Consider the following 20,469-nt stretch of genomic DNA (forward strand, 5'->3'; position numbering starts at 1 on the left):
CTCAACTACTTTAATTTTCCTGATCACAATCTTCTTCAGGGGAATTCTCTGCTCTGACATTGATTTTGCTATCCAAATTTCAGTAGAACAAATTTGGTGGTACTTAATCAGGTCTTAATCTATAAACACTATGCATTTGGTGGGATTCATCAAAATTCTTTCATTAAATGAATGTTGTTCACTGCTTCATGTTGCTTTCACACTAGAGGTTTTGTTGCAGTATGAGATTGATTGACCTTGAAGGTTAATTTGTTTGCTTGTTGTAAAAGTGTCTTCTGAGCAAGCATACGCACCAAGAAAAATGTATACAAAGCTCCTGTTAATAGGTTAATGTTAAAGTCAGTAGGGTTAAGTGATAATGTAGAGATACATAAATATGTTAACATAAATAAAGACACCAATTAATTACATTGATTGTCCAAAACTGTAGTTCAGATTCTGGCTTAAACATACCAAGTGTGAAAGTGACAGTTCAATAGTAGTGTAAAATGATCATGGGTAACACATAAGTGGTTGAAGACTATATACTTGGGTGTTGGTTAATAAAATGGTTAAGTATGTGGGTTTAAGCCATTCCTCTGTTCTTTAGACATGTCAGACCAGGTATTGAGAGTGTTCAAGGCAGACCAGCAAAGTCGGTACATCATGATTGGAAAGGACACCACAGCAAAAGAAGTCGTAGCTCAGGCCATCCGAGAGTTTGCCTTGACCGCTGCCCCTGAAGCATATTCGTTGTGTGAGGTGTCAGTCACTCCTGAGGGTGTCATCAAGCAGCGGCGGCTCCCTGAGCAACTCTCCAAACTGGCCGACAGGATCCAGCTGAGTGGCAGGTGCTGCCTTAGAGCCCTTGTGGCATTTTATTCAATTTTCTGTAGTATTATTGTGTCAAATGACATCCGTTGACCTCTCGTTTAACATGTAGGTACTACCTGAAAAGCAACATGGAGACAGAGACGCTGTGCTCAGATGAAGATGCCCAGGAACTGCTAAGGGAGAGCCAGATTAGCCTGCTGCAGCTTAGCACGGTGGAAGTGGCGACCCAGCTGTCCATGCGTGCCTTTGAGTTGTTCTGTGCCATCGAGCCCACAGAGTACATTGATGACCTGTTTAAGCTGAAAACTCGCCTAACTGGACCCCCCAGCCTCAAGCTCTTTGAGGAGGCCATCAATCGGGAGACCTTCTGGGTGGCCACAGAGGTGGTGCGTGAGCCTAACCAGCTCAAACGCATGAAGATCATCAAGCACTTCATTAAGATTGCACTGCATTGCCGCGAGTGCAAGAACTTCAACTCCATGTTTGCCATCATCAGGTAGAAGGAGTCTTCATTTTAAGAGGCAAAAAATTTAAGGGTTAAATTGAAGACCTCTTATGTATGGTATATTTTTGGAGTCCCAATTAACAATGACATTGTGTGTCTTTTCCAGTGGTCTGAACTTGGCACCAGTGTCCAGACTGAGAGGCACATGGGAGAAGTTGCCCAGCAAATATGAGAAGCTGTTTAGTGATCTTCAAGACCTATTTGATCCCTCCAGGAATATGGCGAAGTACCGGAATCTTCTAAACAGCCAGAACCTGCAGCCACCCATCATCCCACTTTTCCCTGTAATCAAGAAGGATCTCACCTTTTTGCATGAAGGTAAGATAATAGTAGGTAATGACATATGTAACTCGTGTTTGTTAATTATTAAACCGTCAAGTTTTTGGTAATAACATTAAAGTAAATTTTCCTTGGTTTCTTCCTTAACAGTCTGAAAAGTCTCTTTGTTGAAACTTAACTACAAAAATGACTCATTCTGATCTCCTGCAACTTTCATCAGACAGATTAATACATAACCATCCACATTTATGTCACAAATGCATTTTCTTGGCTTTGTGTAGCACCTACAACTCTACATAGCCTTTCTAAGTTTGTTTTAGACTAGGACTGTGATCTTTTCGGTTTAATCTTCTAGGTCATTGCAATGTACAAGCGAATACCAAAATCCAGAATGGCAATTGACAAGTTGATCCACTTCATCTCGCAGCACAATGGAAAAAATATATATATAAAATTGTATGATATGAGCCTTTTCTTTATTGTCCACTCTAGGAAATGACTCAAAGGTGGACGGTTTGGTGAACTTTGAGAAACTGCGGATGATTGCTAAAGAGATCAGACATGTAGGCCGAATGGCAGCTGTAAACATGGACCCTGCTCTGATGTTCAGAACCAGGCGAGTGCCTTTCTATTCTGACTGCTACAATGACTTCTTTGCCCTTCTTTCTGGCTGTACTCTTCACACCACTGAGTAGCTTTTAGTGCCTGCTCACTGCGATGTGTACAGCTCTCACCTCACGCTTCCACACACGGGCCTTTTCTGAAGGTTTTTTGATATGTTGAAGTGATGCTTATGTACAAGACAGTTAAACCATTTTGTATGTTACTCTCTGTCTGCATTATTTTCAGAGAAGTTAGTGTCTCTCTTTTGGTCTCTTGTGCACCTCACCTTGGTACCCTTGGTCTGTTTCTCCTCATCTAAGTGTGTCTCCCTCTCTTTCTCTCATGGGCTTTCTCTCTCCCCCATTTCTCTCTTCGTCCACCCTCTCTGCCCCACGCTTCACTATTCATGGCTCTACCTTACAGGAAGAAGAAATGGAGGAGTTTAGGGTGAGTATGGTGAACTCTCACCTTTGGCCTTATGTGTGCCCCTTCATTTAATTTGGGCTGGCTCCTCACCATCCATTATTTTTATTTTTCTGGTTCATTTGAGAATGCTTCTGCTCTGATGGATCCCATCCAAGCATTTGACTGCCATCACTTTTGCTACTCAGGGTCATTGAATACACTCACCTCATTCTATAATACATCCTAATGTTTCTGTTGTATAATTACCATAGATTTTGAATGTTTCACAAACATGACCTCACTAGTATGCATGAATTTATTTACAGTTGTTTGGTTCCTGCTCATTTATTAATTTGATAGCCCATGATCCATTTTTAGCAAAAGTGATTTAACGTGCCCCTTCCAGCTGAACTACTTACAATAGTTGCACACCTTCTAAGTATTTGCAGTTTTTTTTTCTTTTTTCTTTAATTTAAACTAATACTTATTTTATTAGTTTAAAAATTGTGATTAATGATGTGTGTGTGAATTCAAACACAACCTTGTGTAAGATATTTTAGAAGCCTAATATAAAAAGACTAATGATGCTAGTGGTCCAGGAATTACGCACTTCACCTTTAAACATAAAATAAAAATAAAATATGACCAAAAATAATGACATACAAAAATAATCACAGTTATTTTTTTTCCTTATTTTTGTTTAAGCACTCTTCTTCTGTTGTTTTATTTAACATCCAGTTTTTATTTAACTGCCTGATTGGCTGAGATGTGAAATGCATGGAATGTTTGGATTGTTTTGAAGCTGCAAGGAATGCAACTTACTGCATGTCAAAGAGAGACTGCATCTGATCCTGCATCAGCATACTACCTACTGTAAAAGTCAACCTGCATCTTTAACTATAATATTTGTGTGTGTTTAGGTCACTCAGCCAGGGGAGTGCCAATGCAGCCGTCCTGGATGTAACCCAGACGGGTGGGCACAAGAAGCGGGTCAGACGGAGTTCCTTCCTCAACGCCAAGAAGCTGTACGAGGACGCACAGATGGCACGCAAGGTCAAACAATACCTGTCAAACCTCAACCTGGAGACGAATGAGGAGAGCTTGCAGACACTCTCAATTCAGTGTGAGCCTTCAGTCAGCACATGTGAGTAGCGTGCAAACACACACACACACACACACAATTACAAATAGGTGAATCCACAGGAAACAACACTGGCATGTGATGAAGAACACCACAGACATTTACCTCACATTAAAAACCTGCACACTCTACATTGTGTTAGTCATAGGAATAAACTATTCAGTATCTCTTATGCTTACAAAGGCTGTATTTATTTGATAACAAAATGTAGTAAAAACTAAAATTTTAAGTAACTGTTTGTGTTCTAATTTATTTTTGTGATGACAAAGCTGAATTTTCAGCAGCCATTATTACAGTCTTCAGTGTCACATGATCCTTCAGAAATCATTCTAATATGCTCATTTTCTTATCAATATTGAAAACAGTTGTGCTGCATAATATTTTTGAGAAAACCATGATATATTTTTCATTCATGCTTATTATAATGACTAGAAAATTCAAAAGAACATCATTAAAAAAGTAACATTAAAAATGTCTTTGTTATAAATCTTAAAATGTCACTTTTGATCAGTGTAACGTGTTTTTGCTGAATAAAATATTTCTTTAAAATTTTTTCTTTTTTTCTTCAAGGTTTTCTCATTCTGTAAATGTTTAGTTTATTATTTATTATTTGCCTTTTATATATTATCACAGTGCCGAAGAGTTCCGGGGACAGGAAAAGACCTGACACATCGCCTGTAGTTGCACGGGCCGCCACTCACCAGCGCCAGCAGCTTCAGAGAGCCAACCAGGCGCTTCAAGTGCCTGCCGTAGCCCTCTACCCATCACGCAAGAAAGTGCCAGTCAAAGACTTGCCACCATTTGGTAAGACCACCACACTGATGTAGCTTAAACATGATCAGCTACTACATTATATGTTACTGGTGTTCATAAGAATCTTACTGAATTTTCACAGGCACAAGCTCACCACAGTCTCTGAAAAAGATACTGTCCCTTTCAGAGGAGGCAGGAGAGAGACACAGGAAACAGACAGAGGATAGTGTGTCCAACAGCTCGTCACAGCTGTCGTCTCCTCCCACATCTCCTCACAGCTCACCTAAGAAAGGTGAGCTTACACAGAGAGACACTCACTGTGGCATTTTTTGTAAATTTATGTTTCTCCAACCTCTGGTCTTTGCTCACTTGATTTACTCTCCCCATTGACTTGTCAGTAAACTGTGGAATCAGAGCATTATGGTGCGCATGCAGTGAAATGTATTTTCAGACAGCTTTTGCCCCACTGGCATTTCTCTGTTAGCTGATGCCCCCTAGTGCCAACATGTTTTAATGGCTGATTTAATATGTTGAGACTAAGATCTAGTGGTAAAAAGATCACATGTAGGATATGAAATATCCTGCCAAGGTTCACATGTTTTTACAGAACATTTTAGAATGCTGCTTGTCTCTGATTTTATTATTGTTAAGTTGCAAATTCTCCACTTTCCATCTCTACTTTTAAATTTGCATCACATTTCATTTCTGTCTCTCATCATTCACGTGTTTTACCCTATATTCAGCCATTGCATCTATAAGAAGCCACAGTATGAAGGGTTTTTCCTCCTCCTGTAGAAAATCACCAACAGGTAACAGGTCCTGGATGCAGATTTAACCTGAGAGAGTTCACACAAGCATCATTATTGCTGTGTCTCAACTATGTAGTGAGCTGCCCACTAAAACATCATTCATTAGAGGTACACTACCATTCAAAAGCTTGGGGATGGTAAGGCTTTTGAATAAAGGGTACATTTATCTGATCAAAAATAAATTGAAAGCACGATATTGTGAAATATTATTAAATTAAAAATAACTGTTTTCTATTTTAATATAATTTAATATTTAATGCATTTTAATATTTATTATATATTTGTTTAAACCATGATAATTCTTTTTCAGAATTCTTTGATGAATAGAAAGTTTAAAAGTACAGGATTCATTTGAAATCGGGAACTTTTGTAACATTATAAAAGTCTTTACCGTCACTTATGGTAACTGATCACAAAAAAATAAATAATAATAATAAAAATTAATATAAATTTACCGAACCCAAAACCTTTCATTCCTTTGTGGTGTTGGTTGCTTTCGTAGTATTGAGACACAATCAATGAGATGTTTTGTTTTCAGTTATATATTTCAGTCCTATGATTAATCAGTGACATTTGTGTCCAGACTTTCTTTAGTAGTAATATTAAATGTTATTTTTGTGTTGTATAGTACATTGTTAGTTGGAGGTTCCACTAATGATTTTATACATTTCTAAATATCAGAAGTGCTGACATTTGGGTGAACTCTCTCACCAAGTCTAGACAGTGTTTTTGCTCCTGTTGTAGCTGGCAGAGGCAGGCTAGTGCTATAGCTGTGTGTGTGTGTGTGTGTGTGTGTGTGTGTGTGTGTGTGTGTGTGTGTGTGTGTGTGTGTGTGTGTGTGTGTGTGTGTGTGTGTGTGTGTGTGTGTGTGTGTGTGTGGTTGTGTACGTGTACGTGTGCATGTGTGTGTGTGTGTGTGTGTGTGCTTGTTACTGAAGTAACTGCCTGGCTTTGATGGATTTAATCTAAGAAAGGGGTGACTAGTGTTTAGGGGTTTAGGAATCTTTTCTGACACCCTGAATATAAACTCCTTCTCTCTTGCACTAATCATTGTATCATCAATTTCATCATGTTGTAAACACGAATGCTTATCATCCATTAGAAGGTTAAATGAACAACTGTTGTGCAATTGTTTGACACTTATTTCAAGTTATGACTGCAACCACAAAACGCAGGCATACAGTGTGAACACTGACACAGTATCTTACAGATATTCAATAGCTCTGTTCCAAAATCTAGTATACTGCATTTTAAGACTACATTTTAATCCTTCAAAGTCAGGGCATTCCCAGAATGATTATAAATATATTTCTGTTTTATTCAGAAGTCAAAAGTAACTCTACAACAGTTGGTTGGCAGCAAGGTAGCTCCATATATTCTGGAACAAAATATTTTTAGGTGAAAAGAGGCAGTTATAGAATGAGGTACTGCAGGGCTCTGTATTAAGGCCAAACCGTTTTCTGATCATGTCGTCCTGTGTACTCATTTGCCAGGCTATGGAAGAGCAGGTGACTACCTGTCGGACTCTGGCCACAGTGAGATCTCCTCACGCTCCAGTCTGGTGAGCACCTCCTCCCTGGATATGGGACAAGATGAACGCAGGCATCGATTTGGAGTAATGCCTGGGGAGGGCCATGTCAGTGGCCACCGGCTAGAACGCAGGGCTACTGCTGATCCTGACCAGTACAGCTTGGGGTAAGCACTACTAATTACTCTTTCAACTAGTTGTATTGTTGCCTGAATCACTAGTCAGTTAATTGGTCTAAAGCAACCCTGGGACAGTTAGGCTGGTTTTGGGCTCATCTGACCCCATTCGGTTTCTCAGGCAGTACTTACATAAGACATGTTCTTGTGTTTAAAAGCAGATAGTCAGAGCACATTAGAATTAATATAGGTTTCTTGAGAAATATGAAACCATTTTTATTTTTAAATGATGCATAGTGTTCAAAGTACAACACTTGTGGCGGGGCACTCAAAAATAAAGTGTTCTATTATGCAAACTGGAAATACCAGTAGAACACTAAAAAGAGCAAAGAGCAAGTCTATATTAAGTTACCATCGTTTACCATCATGGCCTAGTCCTGGCAATGCAGAGTTACAATTAAACCCTTCTGGATTTTTCTACCCTTTATTCTTTCAGTTCCTACTCATCAATGCAGGACTGCCGGGGTCTGTATGCCGGTGCCACCGTGCTGTCTTCCCCCAGCTCAGAGGAGCTTACCCAGGACCAGGGTGACCGGGTGTCTCTCGATGCTGCTGATTCTGGTCGTGGCAGCTGGACTTCATGTTCCAGCGGCTCCCATGACAACATTCAGACCATGCAGCAGGGCCGTAGCTGGGAGGCACTTGCAGAGGGTTCGGGGCTTTGGGGAAGCAGAGGAAGCTGGGCGTCTGCCTGCTCCTCTTCGTCCTCTGCGGCATGTTGGGGCGAGGACTCTGAGGGTGACACGGGCACCATCAAGCGAAGAGGAGGGAGGGATGTGACCACAGACCCAGAGACCAGCAGCATCACCTCCACTGGTTCAGAAGAGTCCAGACAGCACAGTCGACGCCCCTCACCCATCACTGCAGGCAACACCAAGGCTGTGATCAGTAAGAGTTGCCACATTAACCTGGTTTGAAGGGATAGTTCACCCAAAAATGACGATTCTTTTGATTTTACTTACCCTCATGTTGATCCAGTGCTGTATGCTCTTATTGTTTCCATATAACACAAAAAAGAGAAGCATCAAATGTTTTTTTCATTCAGTAGCATTTAAAAGTTACCATTTCTGCTAGCTTCATTAAGGGGCAAACACTTACCATAAAATTGGTCTTTACACCCCCTGGGCTTTGCTTTATAAAGCCATACGATAACTTTCTTTAAGGAACATTTAGGAAAAAAGCTGTTATTTACTGAAAATCAAGTATGATACCTTTTGGTGATTGTACGAGGTTGGACATCAAATTGTCTGATGCTTAGTGCTCAAAGGATGTAGTGGGGGAAGGATTTTGATTTTTGGGTAACTCTTTTAAAGGGAAAGTTCATCCACAAATGAAAATGTTGTCATCAGTTACTCACCCTCATGTTGTTTCAAACCCGTAAGACCTTTGTTCACCTTCGGAACACAAAGTAAGATATTTTTGATGAAATCCAAGAGCTTTCTGGCCATGCCTAGACAGAAAGGCACATGCAAGTGATGCTGCTGACATAGAAAGCTGCATCTTGTTTACGAGCAAAGGAATGCACATGCATGGTGCTCTCGATAATTGCGGCTGACTGAAAGAAGAAATCGCTGAATAAAGTCATTATTTTTTATTTCTTTGCACACAAAAAAAAGTATTCTTGTAGCTTCATAAAATTATAGTTGAACTGCTAATGTCACATGGACTATTTTAACGATGTCCTCACTACGTTTCTGTGCCTTGACCGTGGTAGTATCCTTGCTGTCTATGGAGGGTCAAAAAAGCTCTTGGATTTCATCAAAAATATCATAATTTGTGTTCCGAAGATGAACGAAGGTCTTATGGGTTTAGAACGACATAAGAGTGAGTAATTAATGACAGAATTTAGATTTTTGGGTGAACTATCCCTTTAAGAGTAACTACACCAAGTTATATTTCCTAACCTATCTGTTGTGTTTACATTTTTCAAATGATTTTCATCATTTGAAATGATGAAATGAGTCATGATTTTTGCATGAAAAACACATTCCCAATGAATATACTAACATCTGAAAATGAACACTACTATTGAATTGAACACTACAAGGTGGAATAACACAACAAACTACCTACAAAAGTGATCCTTCCTGATCTAATGCATGTCTGCATGTGTCCGTCCACGTGTATGAGAAGCGTTACGGATATTAAACGGATCTGTGGTGTCCGTCTCCTTCCTCAGCACGGAAGGACGGCCGTTACCGGGACCCTCCTCCCACACCGCCGGGTTACACGGCACTGACCATCACAGATGTAACCGAGGGTACGGCTCACTCGGGCAGGAGACCACCGGACTACACCACCGCCTTGCAGCGCTCCCGTCTTGTCACACATTCCCCTGACTCCCAGCAGCCCCCAGCTGTGGGAAAACCCACCCATTTGCCGGACCCCCGGGGCCGAGAAGAGGAGGAGGCAGAGGAGGTGGAAGAGGAGGGTGAGTGCTTGTCTCCCAAACTCAGAGCTCAAAGGAGGAGAGGTCCACACACAGCAGTTCCCCCCAGGCCATGAGTTACATACACCACCCCAACAGGAAGGTAAAACATCCCAAACTCCAGTTACTTCCACACTCACACACTCCACGCACACTCACGTACACCAGTCATGGTCTCTGCATGCCAGGAGGACAGCTCCTTCACCTGCCCACCATCACCAACCACCAACGCATCTCACACAGTGCATGCGCTGCCACAGAGACAGCCTGCCCCCCTTCGCCGTGGCGACATCCCAGTCATTGCTCCCTGCTCTGCCGTGTGTATTGGCTCTCACCCATCAGTGCTCACAGGAAAATCACTAGATCTGCCATCATAAATGCTTGAACACATGATAGAGCCTGAGGTCGTGTTTGTGTTGTCAGGTAGCACGTAAAATAGTGTTAGTACTTATCAGCACAAAGATCCTGATTTGGGGAATTGTCATTTTATTAATTTTTACAGTAGTAGTCTTTCTTGTCTTGTCATGTTTGTCTTTGGTACGGTAAGGCCAGAGCATATTTTATTCCTTATTATATTTAGCAGTATGCCTGTGACTTTGTTCCAAACCCCAGTGCATTTCCTGCCCTAGACAGCATTTTTTTAGCGTCAAAAATAGTACAGCTATGCTGCCTTACATATTATGTATGTGTGTATATATATATATGTATATATATATATATATATATATATATATATATATATATTTTTTTTTTTTTTATATATTTAGCGTATATATAATACAGTAAATTTACATTTATATTTAAATACAGGGTTAGGGTTAGGGTTGAAGACAAAAGTTTACATACACCTTGCAGAATCTGCAAAATGTTAATTATTTTACCAAAATAAGAGGGATCATACAAAATGCATGTTTTTCTTTAGTACTGACCTGAACAAGATATTTCACATAAAAGATGTTTGATTCTTAATACTGTGGTGTTACCTGAATGATCCAAAGCTGTATTTTTGTTTAGTGATAGTTGTTCATGAGTCTCTTGTTTGTCCTGAACAGTTAAACTGACTGCTGTTCTTCAGAAAAAAACCTTCAGGTCCCACAAATTCTTTGGTTTTCCAGCATTTTTGTGTATTTGAACCCTTTCCAACATTGACTGTATGATTTTAAGATCCATCTTTTCATGCCAAGGACAACTGAGGGACTCATATGCAACTATTACAGAAGATTCAAACGCTCACTGATGCTCCAGAAGGAAAAACATGCATTAAAACTCGAATTTAAAGAATCAGGGTAAATTTAACTTATTTTATCTTCTAGGAAACAAAAAAGTATCTTCTGTAGCTTCTGAAGGGCAGTACTAAATGAAAAAAAATATGATATTTAGGCAAAATAAGAAAAAATTTACACATCCTCATTCTGTTCAAATGTTTCAGTAAAATAACATTTTGCCGATTCTACATGGTGTATGTAAACTTTTGACTTCAACTATATATATTAATATCTAAATATAAATATTTATAATCTTTAGGATGCTTTTTTCACAAAGCTCTAGTTCCAGCCTATCTGCCATGATGGTAATTTATTTTTATTTATTTTTTTAGCATTGCATTATTTGGTTCCAAACAGTGGTGTGCTTTCACCATCAACATGAGTATTCCTGTGATTACAAAACTAGTGGCGACTTTTGCTAGGATAAGATGATACAAGTTTTATTCCGCTTTTACTTACAAAATTTAATATGCACAAAACTGCACTTGCATATGTTTACTGCAAATGCAGTGTAAGAGGTGTAAAGTTTGTGACGCCAAAGGTCGTTTCTGTTGAGACAATGAATATTGAGAAATGCACATTATCAATAACATCAATAAAAGTTCACTTTCACATGTCACTCGGGTTTGGATCAGAGCCTGTGTGTTTAGTTGATTATGTCCATGATGCTCACACAGATTCTCTTCTTCCTCCAGAGGATGAACAGGTGTCTGCTGTTTGAAAGGGGGTGACACTGGCTGCACTGCTGCATTAACTGATGGCCCATATGGGGCATTCACAGGTCCGACAGTCAGACCATCCAGTCTACATTTTGCCGGCACTGCCTCTCTCCCTCCTCAATGATGGATTCATCTCCCTGCCCTGCCTTAATGCATCATGGGGAGTTTAATGCCCTGCATGCTAAGAAATACTGTGAAGAAAGTAGGCGAGCAAAAAAATAACTTATTTGGCACTTTGGAGAATGGAAAAATGAACTGAACTGAAACACGAACACAGCGCTTTAACATTCTCACACACACACACCAACACAAAACTACTGTTAACGGTTATCTTCAGACAGTTCCCTCTTTCCTTCTGCTTAAAGGTCACGTGAACGTTTAGTAGTTCCCCTCAGCACTTTTTAACTGTTTTTAAGGTGTAAAGTGATGCACACAATCAACATTTCAGTCACCAGATTCTGGACATGCAGTTTGGATGGCAAAGAAGGCTTGACTATAACTTAATGCCACTCCTTTTCACATCAGTCCTGACGACAACACTCATATCTGTGTGGTTCAGTATAACAGTATTATATTTGCAGGATCATGACTTCTGCTGGATGACTACAAATGGAGACTCCTGACATACGTAGCACACCGATTTTATACGGAAGGCGCTTTGTGAGAGGAAATGATGCTAAGTGAAACCTTAGTGAGTGATTTTATTGGTTGTTGGCTGCAGTGGGTTTGAGAGCTGTAAGAACGCATCAGGTTTGGTCAAAGGCCTCATAAAAAAACATGATACAAAAACAAAAGGCTGAATAAATTTACATCTGTTGGTAATCGAGGAGCCAAAGTCCATTAAAAGTGAATCAGTTCAGCTTCAAGAAGCTTTTAGTGATGAAGAGGAAATGTACACACTCATCTTCGATATGATGCAGGCGGTTTTATCAGTTCAGTCCCTCTCCAGCTTCAAAAGCATTTGCTTTGGCACAACATCAAGCCCCCTATTGGTTAAAGTGAGAACTGCAGGCTGCTCAGGCAAATGAGGACGTTTTATTCGGGTGCTACTTTCTTCCTCTCATTAAGTGAAACCATTAAGGTGGTGTGTGAAAGATGGTGGCTTCTTTGTTAAGTTTTTCTTTACTAGGGCTCAAGTCATGCATGTTTCTCCTGGAGTGGGCCTTGAACTAACTACTACTGCTGCACAACAGCTTCCTCAATCATTCACAGGAACTGAACTGAAATGTGCTTTTGAGACTCCGAATGGCCGGAAACACATAAACCCACTCGAAGTCCAACAGTAAGAGCAGAACTGAACCGATGGGAGCACGTCACTTTTATTCTTTCATTTTAATCACTGAGTTAAGCTGATCACATTGATCAGCAGTTAGAAACAATAGACTGAAGAAGAAAAAAGAAGTTTGCAGTGTTTTCCACTGTACCCTGTAACATCACTACTTCAATGTTTCTTTCTCTAGTTGCTTGTTTGTTTGTTTGTTCATTTGTTTGTAGGTTTTTGTTTGTTTTTGGCTCCCACACATTTTTTTATTTTTATTTTTAATGGTTGCAGATAGAGTTGTTAATAAACAACACATTTGTAACAGTAACTATATCGACCATCTGCTTCCACCTATTTTTATTATTATTATTATTATTAAATATTCATGTGTTGGCAAGCCAAGATGAGTCGCTTGTTTTGCAAAATAAGTTGCACAAATTGTACAAGCATAAATACAACAAGGTAAATAGTAGTAGGTAGCTGTTCTGCTACTCTGTTCAATATGTGATGTCAAGTGAGACGTGTACATTTAACTGGTGAATATTATCTCTTTTTTGACTACTTTTACCTGTACGTCTTTTACAAAGACAATTGGTGGAGTATGTATTTGTTCTTTTTTTTTTGTCTTTCTTTTTGTTTTGTATTTTTAATACAATAATTGTAAATATTGGTTATATTTTTGTTGAATTGTAGAAATGTATGATGTTTATGCCTCAACATCCAGTTTATATGAAGCTGGGATCAATAAATTCGACAAAAATCAATCAACATAGTTTTTAAATGCTATTATTATTATTATTATTATTATTATTATTATTATTATTATTATTATTATTGCTCTTCTTTTGTTGATTCTGCATTAAGGATTTTGTTTTCAAACATTGTTTTAAATGGCCTTTGGCACCACCTAGTGTTTGCACAAGATAAGACATGGAAGTAACTTGAAATGTGTATCTCAAACTTTTCTAACTGACAAATGTATGTTGGGGTTAATAAAAGACATCCGTATCGATCTGCTGTTCAACACTGTTTGCTTTTTCAGTGTTACCTCAGAGATTTTGATGAGCCAAAGTGTATAAACTGTCATGCACACAGTGATTCCACATTTCTCCTTATCGAGCATGATGCATTTGATGAGTAGTTTTGAATGAACTTTTAAGTTGGCTTCAAAAAGCTGGAAGTTTGAAAGTTTAGATGTTGATAACATGATTTAACACATTGCTAACATAATTTAACATATTGTTGGCATGATTAGCATGTTGTTAAACTGTTTCTAGCATGATTAGCATATTGCTAGCAAGTTTAAAGCATGATTAGCATGTTGCTAGCCTCTTTCTAGCATTATTACCATGTTTTAGCATGATTAACATGTTGCTGGCATGATTTAGCATCCCAGGATAATCATTAGCATATGCTTTGCTAGTGATAGATCGCTTGAACACTATAGCTGTGTCTGAAATCGCTCACTCGTTCACTCATTCACTAATCCCTATATAGTGTATAGCAGTTGAGTGGACTATAATCAGAAAGGAGTGAACGAAATAAGTGAACGGATTCGGACGGTGACCTGTTTTTATACAGTCTTTGACGGTGACGTATACACTGCGCGTGAGACTTGGAGCGGTTGCAAAAACATCGTCACATATGCAATTTTATATTACATATATATATACTATTAATACCAATAACACTCAAAATTACTTTATTGTAATTATACATACCTCCATGTCGGCTGTGTGTTTTCATTGATGGTATATTATTTATTTGTTTTGTAATGCTAAAATTTATGTTCATAACCATATGAACTCTCCCAAGCAGCGTTTTGAGCTCAGATAAGATAATGGTCGTAGAGCGCCCTCAGGCGACCGTTAATTTGACATCAGAATGAATACGCTACCTACAGGGGATTTACGAAAATTTTTAAATTAACCCCCAAATTATCATAATTTTTGTAAGTTAACAACGATGCCACCTCAGTAAATAAGTAAAATATTAAACTGAGTTATTGCCTACATAACATATTTTAATATAAATGATTGTATGAAATAAACGTAACAGAAATAATAATGATGTAAACGTCATCTCATTCTAACTCGCTCGCTCCCGCTCTCGCTCCCAGCGCGACGCTACTCCGCAGTGGATTGTGGGAAATAGTGCTTCAGCGAGTGTACATCGGTTGTACACTCGAAATCAGAATGAATAGTGGGTAAAAAGAAGTGAACGAATGTAGGGAATGAAGTCGTTCACTCAGAATTTGGACAGCACTACAAAATGGCTGACACCCGATATAGTGCACTATATAGTGGATAGGGAGCGGTTTCAGACACAGCATATAAGTCTGTACTAAAGTTTTGACCCCCTCAATGAAAGTCTGTATGGGACTCATAGATTTGATCATCTGTTTAATAAAAATAATAAGTTTGATCAGTTAGAAAAGATATAGCAACCCGAGGCAGACCAGTCTGAAGGTCTGACCCAAGTTTGGGGGTTGTAGCTTGAAAGCTGTAGGAGGAAGTACATTAAAAAAAAAAAAATAGTGTCAGAGGAAAAAGCAGCAGCTTAAATAGCAGATCAGTCATTTGGCCAACTTAATTACTGTAGCATATCACATTATCACATTTTAGATACTCTGGCTTAAGGCAAAAATCAGACCTTCCTCCCAAGATGACCAACCCACACTCTGATTAGTCTAGGTAAGGTCAGATTTTCTCAGTTGGTGAGGGGTGCATGGGGAAAAAGCAAGCAATAATGCCTTAATAAGCATACTAAATGTGCAGTTATAAATCTTGAAAATGTGTAAAGATTTAAGCTTTTCTCAATCACTATTTTGTATCAGCATATATGTTTTCCAGTTATTATGGGGGCATATTTTCACCATAAAGTATTATGCGATCTACTGAGAATTCTACATTTCTGGTTTTTTTTTTTCTTTCTTTTTCTTTTTTCTGTGCCACAGAATAAAACTCACAATTAGGTAACTGAAGTGAAAATTTAAGGAATTAATGTGTAGTTTTGATGAGCTAAAGGGCACATGCAGCACAGCCCCTCAGGCCCATCTTAATATGTGCTCCATATGTTCTTCAATAATTACAGTAAAAACCCTTTCCTGCTATAGCTGTGAATAATGCCTGTAAACATAAGTGACTGACTAAATTAAATGTCAAAGATGACAACATCCTAGACTAGAGAGTCATTACAATCGACACAATGTTATAGAATAACTAGTAACTTTTTTTATTGATTCTATGTTATATAATGTGAGGTTTTACCTCATTACTCTCCTGCTTGTCCCATCTGTGTTTAGGGGCAAGATTATGATCTGTAGTGGGTTTTGGAGACAGGAACCAATCAGATAGCAGTCTTCTCAGTGTATGAACCAATCAAAAGTAGGTGAGTCATAATCTGGTGTTGAAGAGTCAGATTTTGTACAAGCATTTGTTGTCCTGCAGAGACCTGCAGTGTACTTGGACGTGACTGACTTCATGGGGGCAACTTTCAGCCGTTCTAAACTTTAAATCTTACTGTGTTTCACAAAAGTATGGGTTGAGAAAATGGAAATTTGGAATGCTTTAATAGCGTGTGTGTGTGTGCACGCGTTAAATTGTAAACATATTTACATATATGTGTTTTTTTCTGTTCTGCCCTCATGTTTTGTCAAGTGTGCAGAAGTACTGGTTGATTTCAGGAACAATGGCAGTCTGGCCTCTTTATCTGTCTTTCTGTCTTCTCTGCTCTGGATGCTTCAGGTAATTATGAAGTGTATATTGCCCAGTTTTCTGTATATGCAGTGATCACAGATCTCATTGATTGTCAGATTGGGCGTAGACCCAAAATTGTAAACTGATTATTTAAATGTTTAAGGCTCTGATTATTTAAATAAGATATAGGTGTATATAAAAAACAGAACCTCAGATGAACAACAACACAAGACATATCACACCATGTAATTATTTATTTATTTTTCTGGTGTACTTGGGATCATTGCCCTGTTGCATGACCCGATTGGGGTCAAGCTTTAGCTGTCAGACAGATGACCTCACATTTGACTCGAAAATATTTTGGTATACAGAGTTCATAGTCGACTCAATAACTGTAAGGTGCCCAGGTCCTGGTTAAAAAAAGGGAATTCAATAGGATGTCCATTCTATATATGAGTCATTCCTGGGATTCAGTAACATTTACTCTTGGAATATACTTTTTTTTTTTTTTTTTTTTTTTCAACTACATATGATTCATTTTCTAAAACCCCCACATAATTAGGCACATATCAAACCTCAGGCATTAATGACCTTTTATTATTTTCAGATTTAGACTTTTTTTTCTCAACCCCGTAATGAACAAAATGGGATTGGTCTAAAACGGATTTCACACAGAGCTTGTTATAAAACAAATATCTACTTACTGCTCACGTGTCTCTGATAACAATTTAATGTTAACAAATGTACTTATGGATTAAAATATAATGTTGAAAAATAATCATATTCCATCTTAATTTTATGTGACGGGGTTGAGTTGTTAAGCTTGACAGTACCTTCCCTGACTATAATATGCCCCAAAAATATGAATAAATGATACTGCTAACCATTTTCTGCACCACTATTAAAGAGACCTGAATGATGGTAAATTCTGGAAAAATGATGTCACATATGAGCAGAGTCAAACATTTTTATGGGCATAGAATGGTTTGTGTGGTAGTGGGTTTTTTTATATATATAAAACATCTTTTTTTTTTTTTTTTTTTTTTTTTTTTTTTTTTAGAAAATTGCTTCACAAGATCACAAACACATAAGCCAGACACAGACAATAAAATGCAGTTAATAATTTTCTAAGTACAAACTCAGTGAAGTGCCTCAGGGACATGACAAAGTGAATGGTTTAAGATAGATTTAAGACATTATTTTATGCTGAAATGCAATAATTATTTTTATTCATTATAATCGGCCAAATTATTGTGAAAAGCTTCGTACAATTAATTTTGGTGAACCACCAATTTAGAAACTCTAGGCGATGGAAATATTACCAAATCCGAATAAATAAAATAATTTTATTTATTTTTTCTTTTATTATTTCAGAGGCAACACCTCTTCAAGGCACATGCAATGGTGAGATACTGATGCTGTATTTTCTAAAAAAAAAAAAATTACATTTATATACTTTTTAACTACAAATGCTCGTCTTGCACTAGTAAATGGTGTTCGCTTTGCAAACACTGGTTTGGTTCTACTGCTTATGTCACGTGTGCATGATTACGTAATGCATGAGGACGAGCTAGTGCTAGACGAGCATTTGTGGTTAAAAAGTATATTCATTTAATACATTTTTTTTAAATGACAGATTGTTTTACTAGACAAGACCCTTATTCCTCGGCTGGGACCTTCAGCTCGTTGGCTACCATTAAAGTCCACTATGGAGAAAAATCCTGGAATGTTTTCCTCAAAAACCTCAATTTCTTTTTGACTGAAAAAAGAAAGACAAGGACGTCTTGGGTGACATGGGGGTGAGTAAATTATCAGGAAATTTTCCTTCTGGAAGTGAACTAATTTTTAATTTAAATATTTAATTTTTTTAAATATATTTGTTTAGCATGTTTGTCAATGGCCATGTTTTTTTCTTTTTTATATTGTACTTGTTTTTGAGTTTCGTCTTAGCATTTAATAAAGATTTTGTTTTTACATTTAATGAGGATACAGCTGATACATTTGTCATGTTAGTTCTATTGGCAGTTTCTATAGATAAACACAGAAATGTTTTAGATACATAAACATTAATGCTGACAAGAAATCTACCAAATTTTGTGACTGCTTAATGCAAAAGAAGATATTTTGAAGAAAGAATTCATGCAACTGTCGTTATTTTAAGAAAGTAGATCATGAATAAGAGACAATTTCTCAACATTAATCACACATTAACTCCCAATTATAAGAAGGTTTCTCAAGAACATACTCTGTCATAATTCTGAAAGAGTTGTCAGTGTCAAATAATCACTTTTTTTATTACTTTTTTTTTTTTTTTAAGTTTTTTTCCACTTAACAAAAAGGTGTACTGTATGAACCCAATAATTGCTTAACATTATTGCATTACAGCAGATTTCTAGTTCTCAGCATGCATTGCTTCTGATTCTGTAAAGAGAGTAAATGTTGAAATGTTTTTGCTCAAGATTAATGTAAGGGGAGATATGTTAGTGTTTTTTATGTCAGTGTAATAATGTTGTAAATAATACTAATTTCTTACACAGACTGATCATTTCACCTCTATATAATGTCAGGAGCCAAGGGGATTCATTTTGTGATTTTGTATTTATTTTTGTCTTTCTCTCAAAGTAGTACCACCTGCTTTTTATGACGCTGCCCTGACTAAGATCTATCTTGATGTGGATATAAATTGTAATAAAAGAAACAACTGGGAATATGTTTTTTATCACTATATAGAAAGCAGAAAACACAGGAAAATTAGGATTCATGGCTGAATATAACATGTTTCATGAGAGCATGTGCAGCTCCATTCCTCTATTTTTGTGTCTCTGTACTTGAAAGTCAGGAAACGATGAAGCACAAAACCCAAGATTGACCAGAACATAATGAATTTCCTGAAGCTCTCTTTATGCTTTATGCTTTATGCTCTCAATGAGCATGATCTCCTTAGACTTTTGTTTTGATGACTGTTTGTGTCCACGTTTACAGTTCAACAGATTTTCAGGACAATAACTGAATGCTATTTGATTTATTGAGAAATAATTTACAGAAAGAAAGATGTTGAACACTAAGGCAACATGCCACAAAGCAAAACTGCAAGTGAACTTATTATCAGTGAATTCAATGCATTTGCACTGTATTAAACATGTTTTAAGCATTCCATTTCTGATTTAACAGTTTGGATCAGCAATGGCACAAACAAATGATAACTGGTCTGTACATTGTTGGTCATTCCAATACCCTACACCTGTTATATATATGTTATAAATATTATACAGGCATCATAATGCTTGTATTTAGAAAGAGAGATAAAGAATGTCTAGCCTGTAGTGTAAACACTGGAAGTGAGGGGAGTGAATATACTCTCAAAATAAAAGGTACAAAAGCTGTCACTGGGGGAGGTACCTTTTCCAAAGGCACACCTTTGTACCCTATTTACCCCTAAATGATGCATATTAGTACAATGAAGGTACACATTAGTACTAGCAACTTTTTAAAGGCCACCGCCCCAGTAATAACATTTGTACATTTTTACTGAGAGTGTACAATTTTTTTTATTAATTGTTGCTGTTTATTGAAGGTTGAACAAATTCCAGAACTGAAGACATTAAATGACAATCACATCATTCAAAACAGTTACCTCCATAGTTTGTCTCAATACAATCCTCATCAGACTTGTTGTTGTCCGGCCCTCCAAACCAAAAAATTAAATTCATACCCAACACACCACAACAAAACCACCCCCCCTCCACAGAACAGAACAAAAAAAACATCACTTAGTTCAGCCCCGCATTACATTAATTTCAAAAATAAAAAAAATCAAACTTGAATCAAAAAATAATAAAAACTCTATCTCGCAGATGCTACTTGCACACCTCTGTGTATATTTAAACATTCACTTGTAAGCAGTGCTGATTTAAACAGTAAAGTGTATGATGCACAAACAAAGAAAATGACAAAATAAGTAAATAACATAACATAACATAACATACAGAAACAGCATCATAGCCTCCTATCCAGAATGGTTTTGAACTTGACACCAAGTTCTTTATGAAGGCATGTTCCTTGTTATTGTGTACAGAAGCAAGGTTC

At 37.6% G+C, this 20,469-nt stretch overlaps 1 protein-coding gene and 1 long non-coding RNA gene across 16 annotated transcripts in view; both read left to right on the forward strand.

The window, feature by feature from the left end:
• The window catches only part of LOC109072264 (rap guanine nucleotide exchange factor 2-like), a 106,717-nt gene extending 93,011 nt beyond the window's left edge, over positions 1–13,706 (forward strand). For 10 of the 15 annotated variants that reach the window (XM_042738165.1, XM_042738166.1, XM_042738171.1 and 7 more), the window contains 12 exons: positions 590–830; positions 923–1,309; positions 1,425–1,636; positions 2,090–2,213; positions 2,624–2,647; positions 3,526–3,749; positions 4,380–4,550; positions 4,642–4,791; positions 6,802–7,003; positions 7,449–7,900; positions 9,192–9,543; positions 11,401–13,706. In XM_042738165.1, the coding sequence (XP_042594099.1) occupies positions 590–830; positions 923–1,309; positions 1,425–1,636; positions 2,090–2,213; positions 2,624–2,647; positions 3,526–3,749; positions 4,380–4,550; positions 4,642–4,791; positions 6,802–7,003; positions 7,449–7,900; positions 9,192–9,517 (2,513 nt within the window). In that variant the 3' untranslated portion in view covers positions 9,518–9,543; positions 11,401–13,706. The remainder of the gene's footprint in view (positions 1–589; positions 831–922; positions 1,310–1,424; positions 1,637–2,089; positions 2,214–2,623; positions 2,648–3,525; positions 3,750–4,379; positions 4,551–4,641; positions 4,792–6,801; positions 7,004–7,448; positions 7,901–9,191; positions 9,544–11,400) is intronic. The other 5 variants (XM_042738168.1, XM_042738169.1, XM_042738180.1 and 2 more) reach the window with 3 other exon arrangements.
• A 1,095-nt stretch (positions 13,707–14,801) lies between these two features.
• On the forward strand, positions 14,802–19,584 carry LOC122139624. The gene is made up of 4 exons (XR_006156433.1): positions 14,802–16,221; positions 16,345–16,431; positions 17,758–17,787; positions 18,020–19,584. It is a non-coding gene; the product is annotated as an uncharacterized LOC122139624 (long non-coding RNA).
• Positions 19,585–20,469: the final 885 nt, after the last annotated feature.

Source organism: Cyprinus carpio, chromosome B14, assembly GCF_018340385.1.
Source record: "Cyprinus carpio isolate SPL01 chromosome B14, ASM1834038v1, whole genome shotgun sequence".
In the NCBI taxonomy this organism is placed as follows: Eukaryota; Metazoa; Chordata; class Actinopteri; order Cypriniformes; family Cyprinidae; genus Cyprinus; species Cyprinus carpio.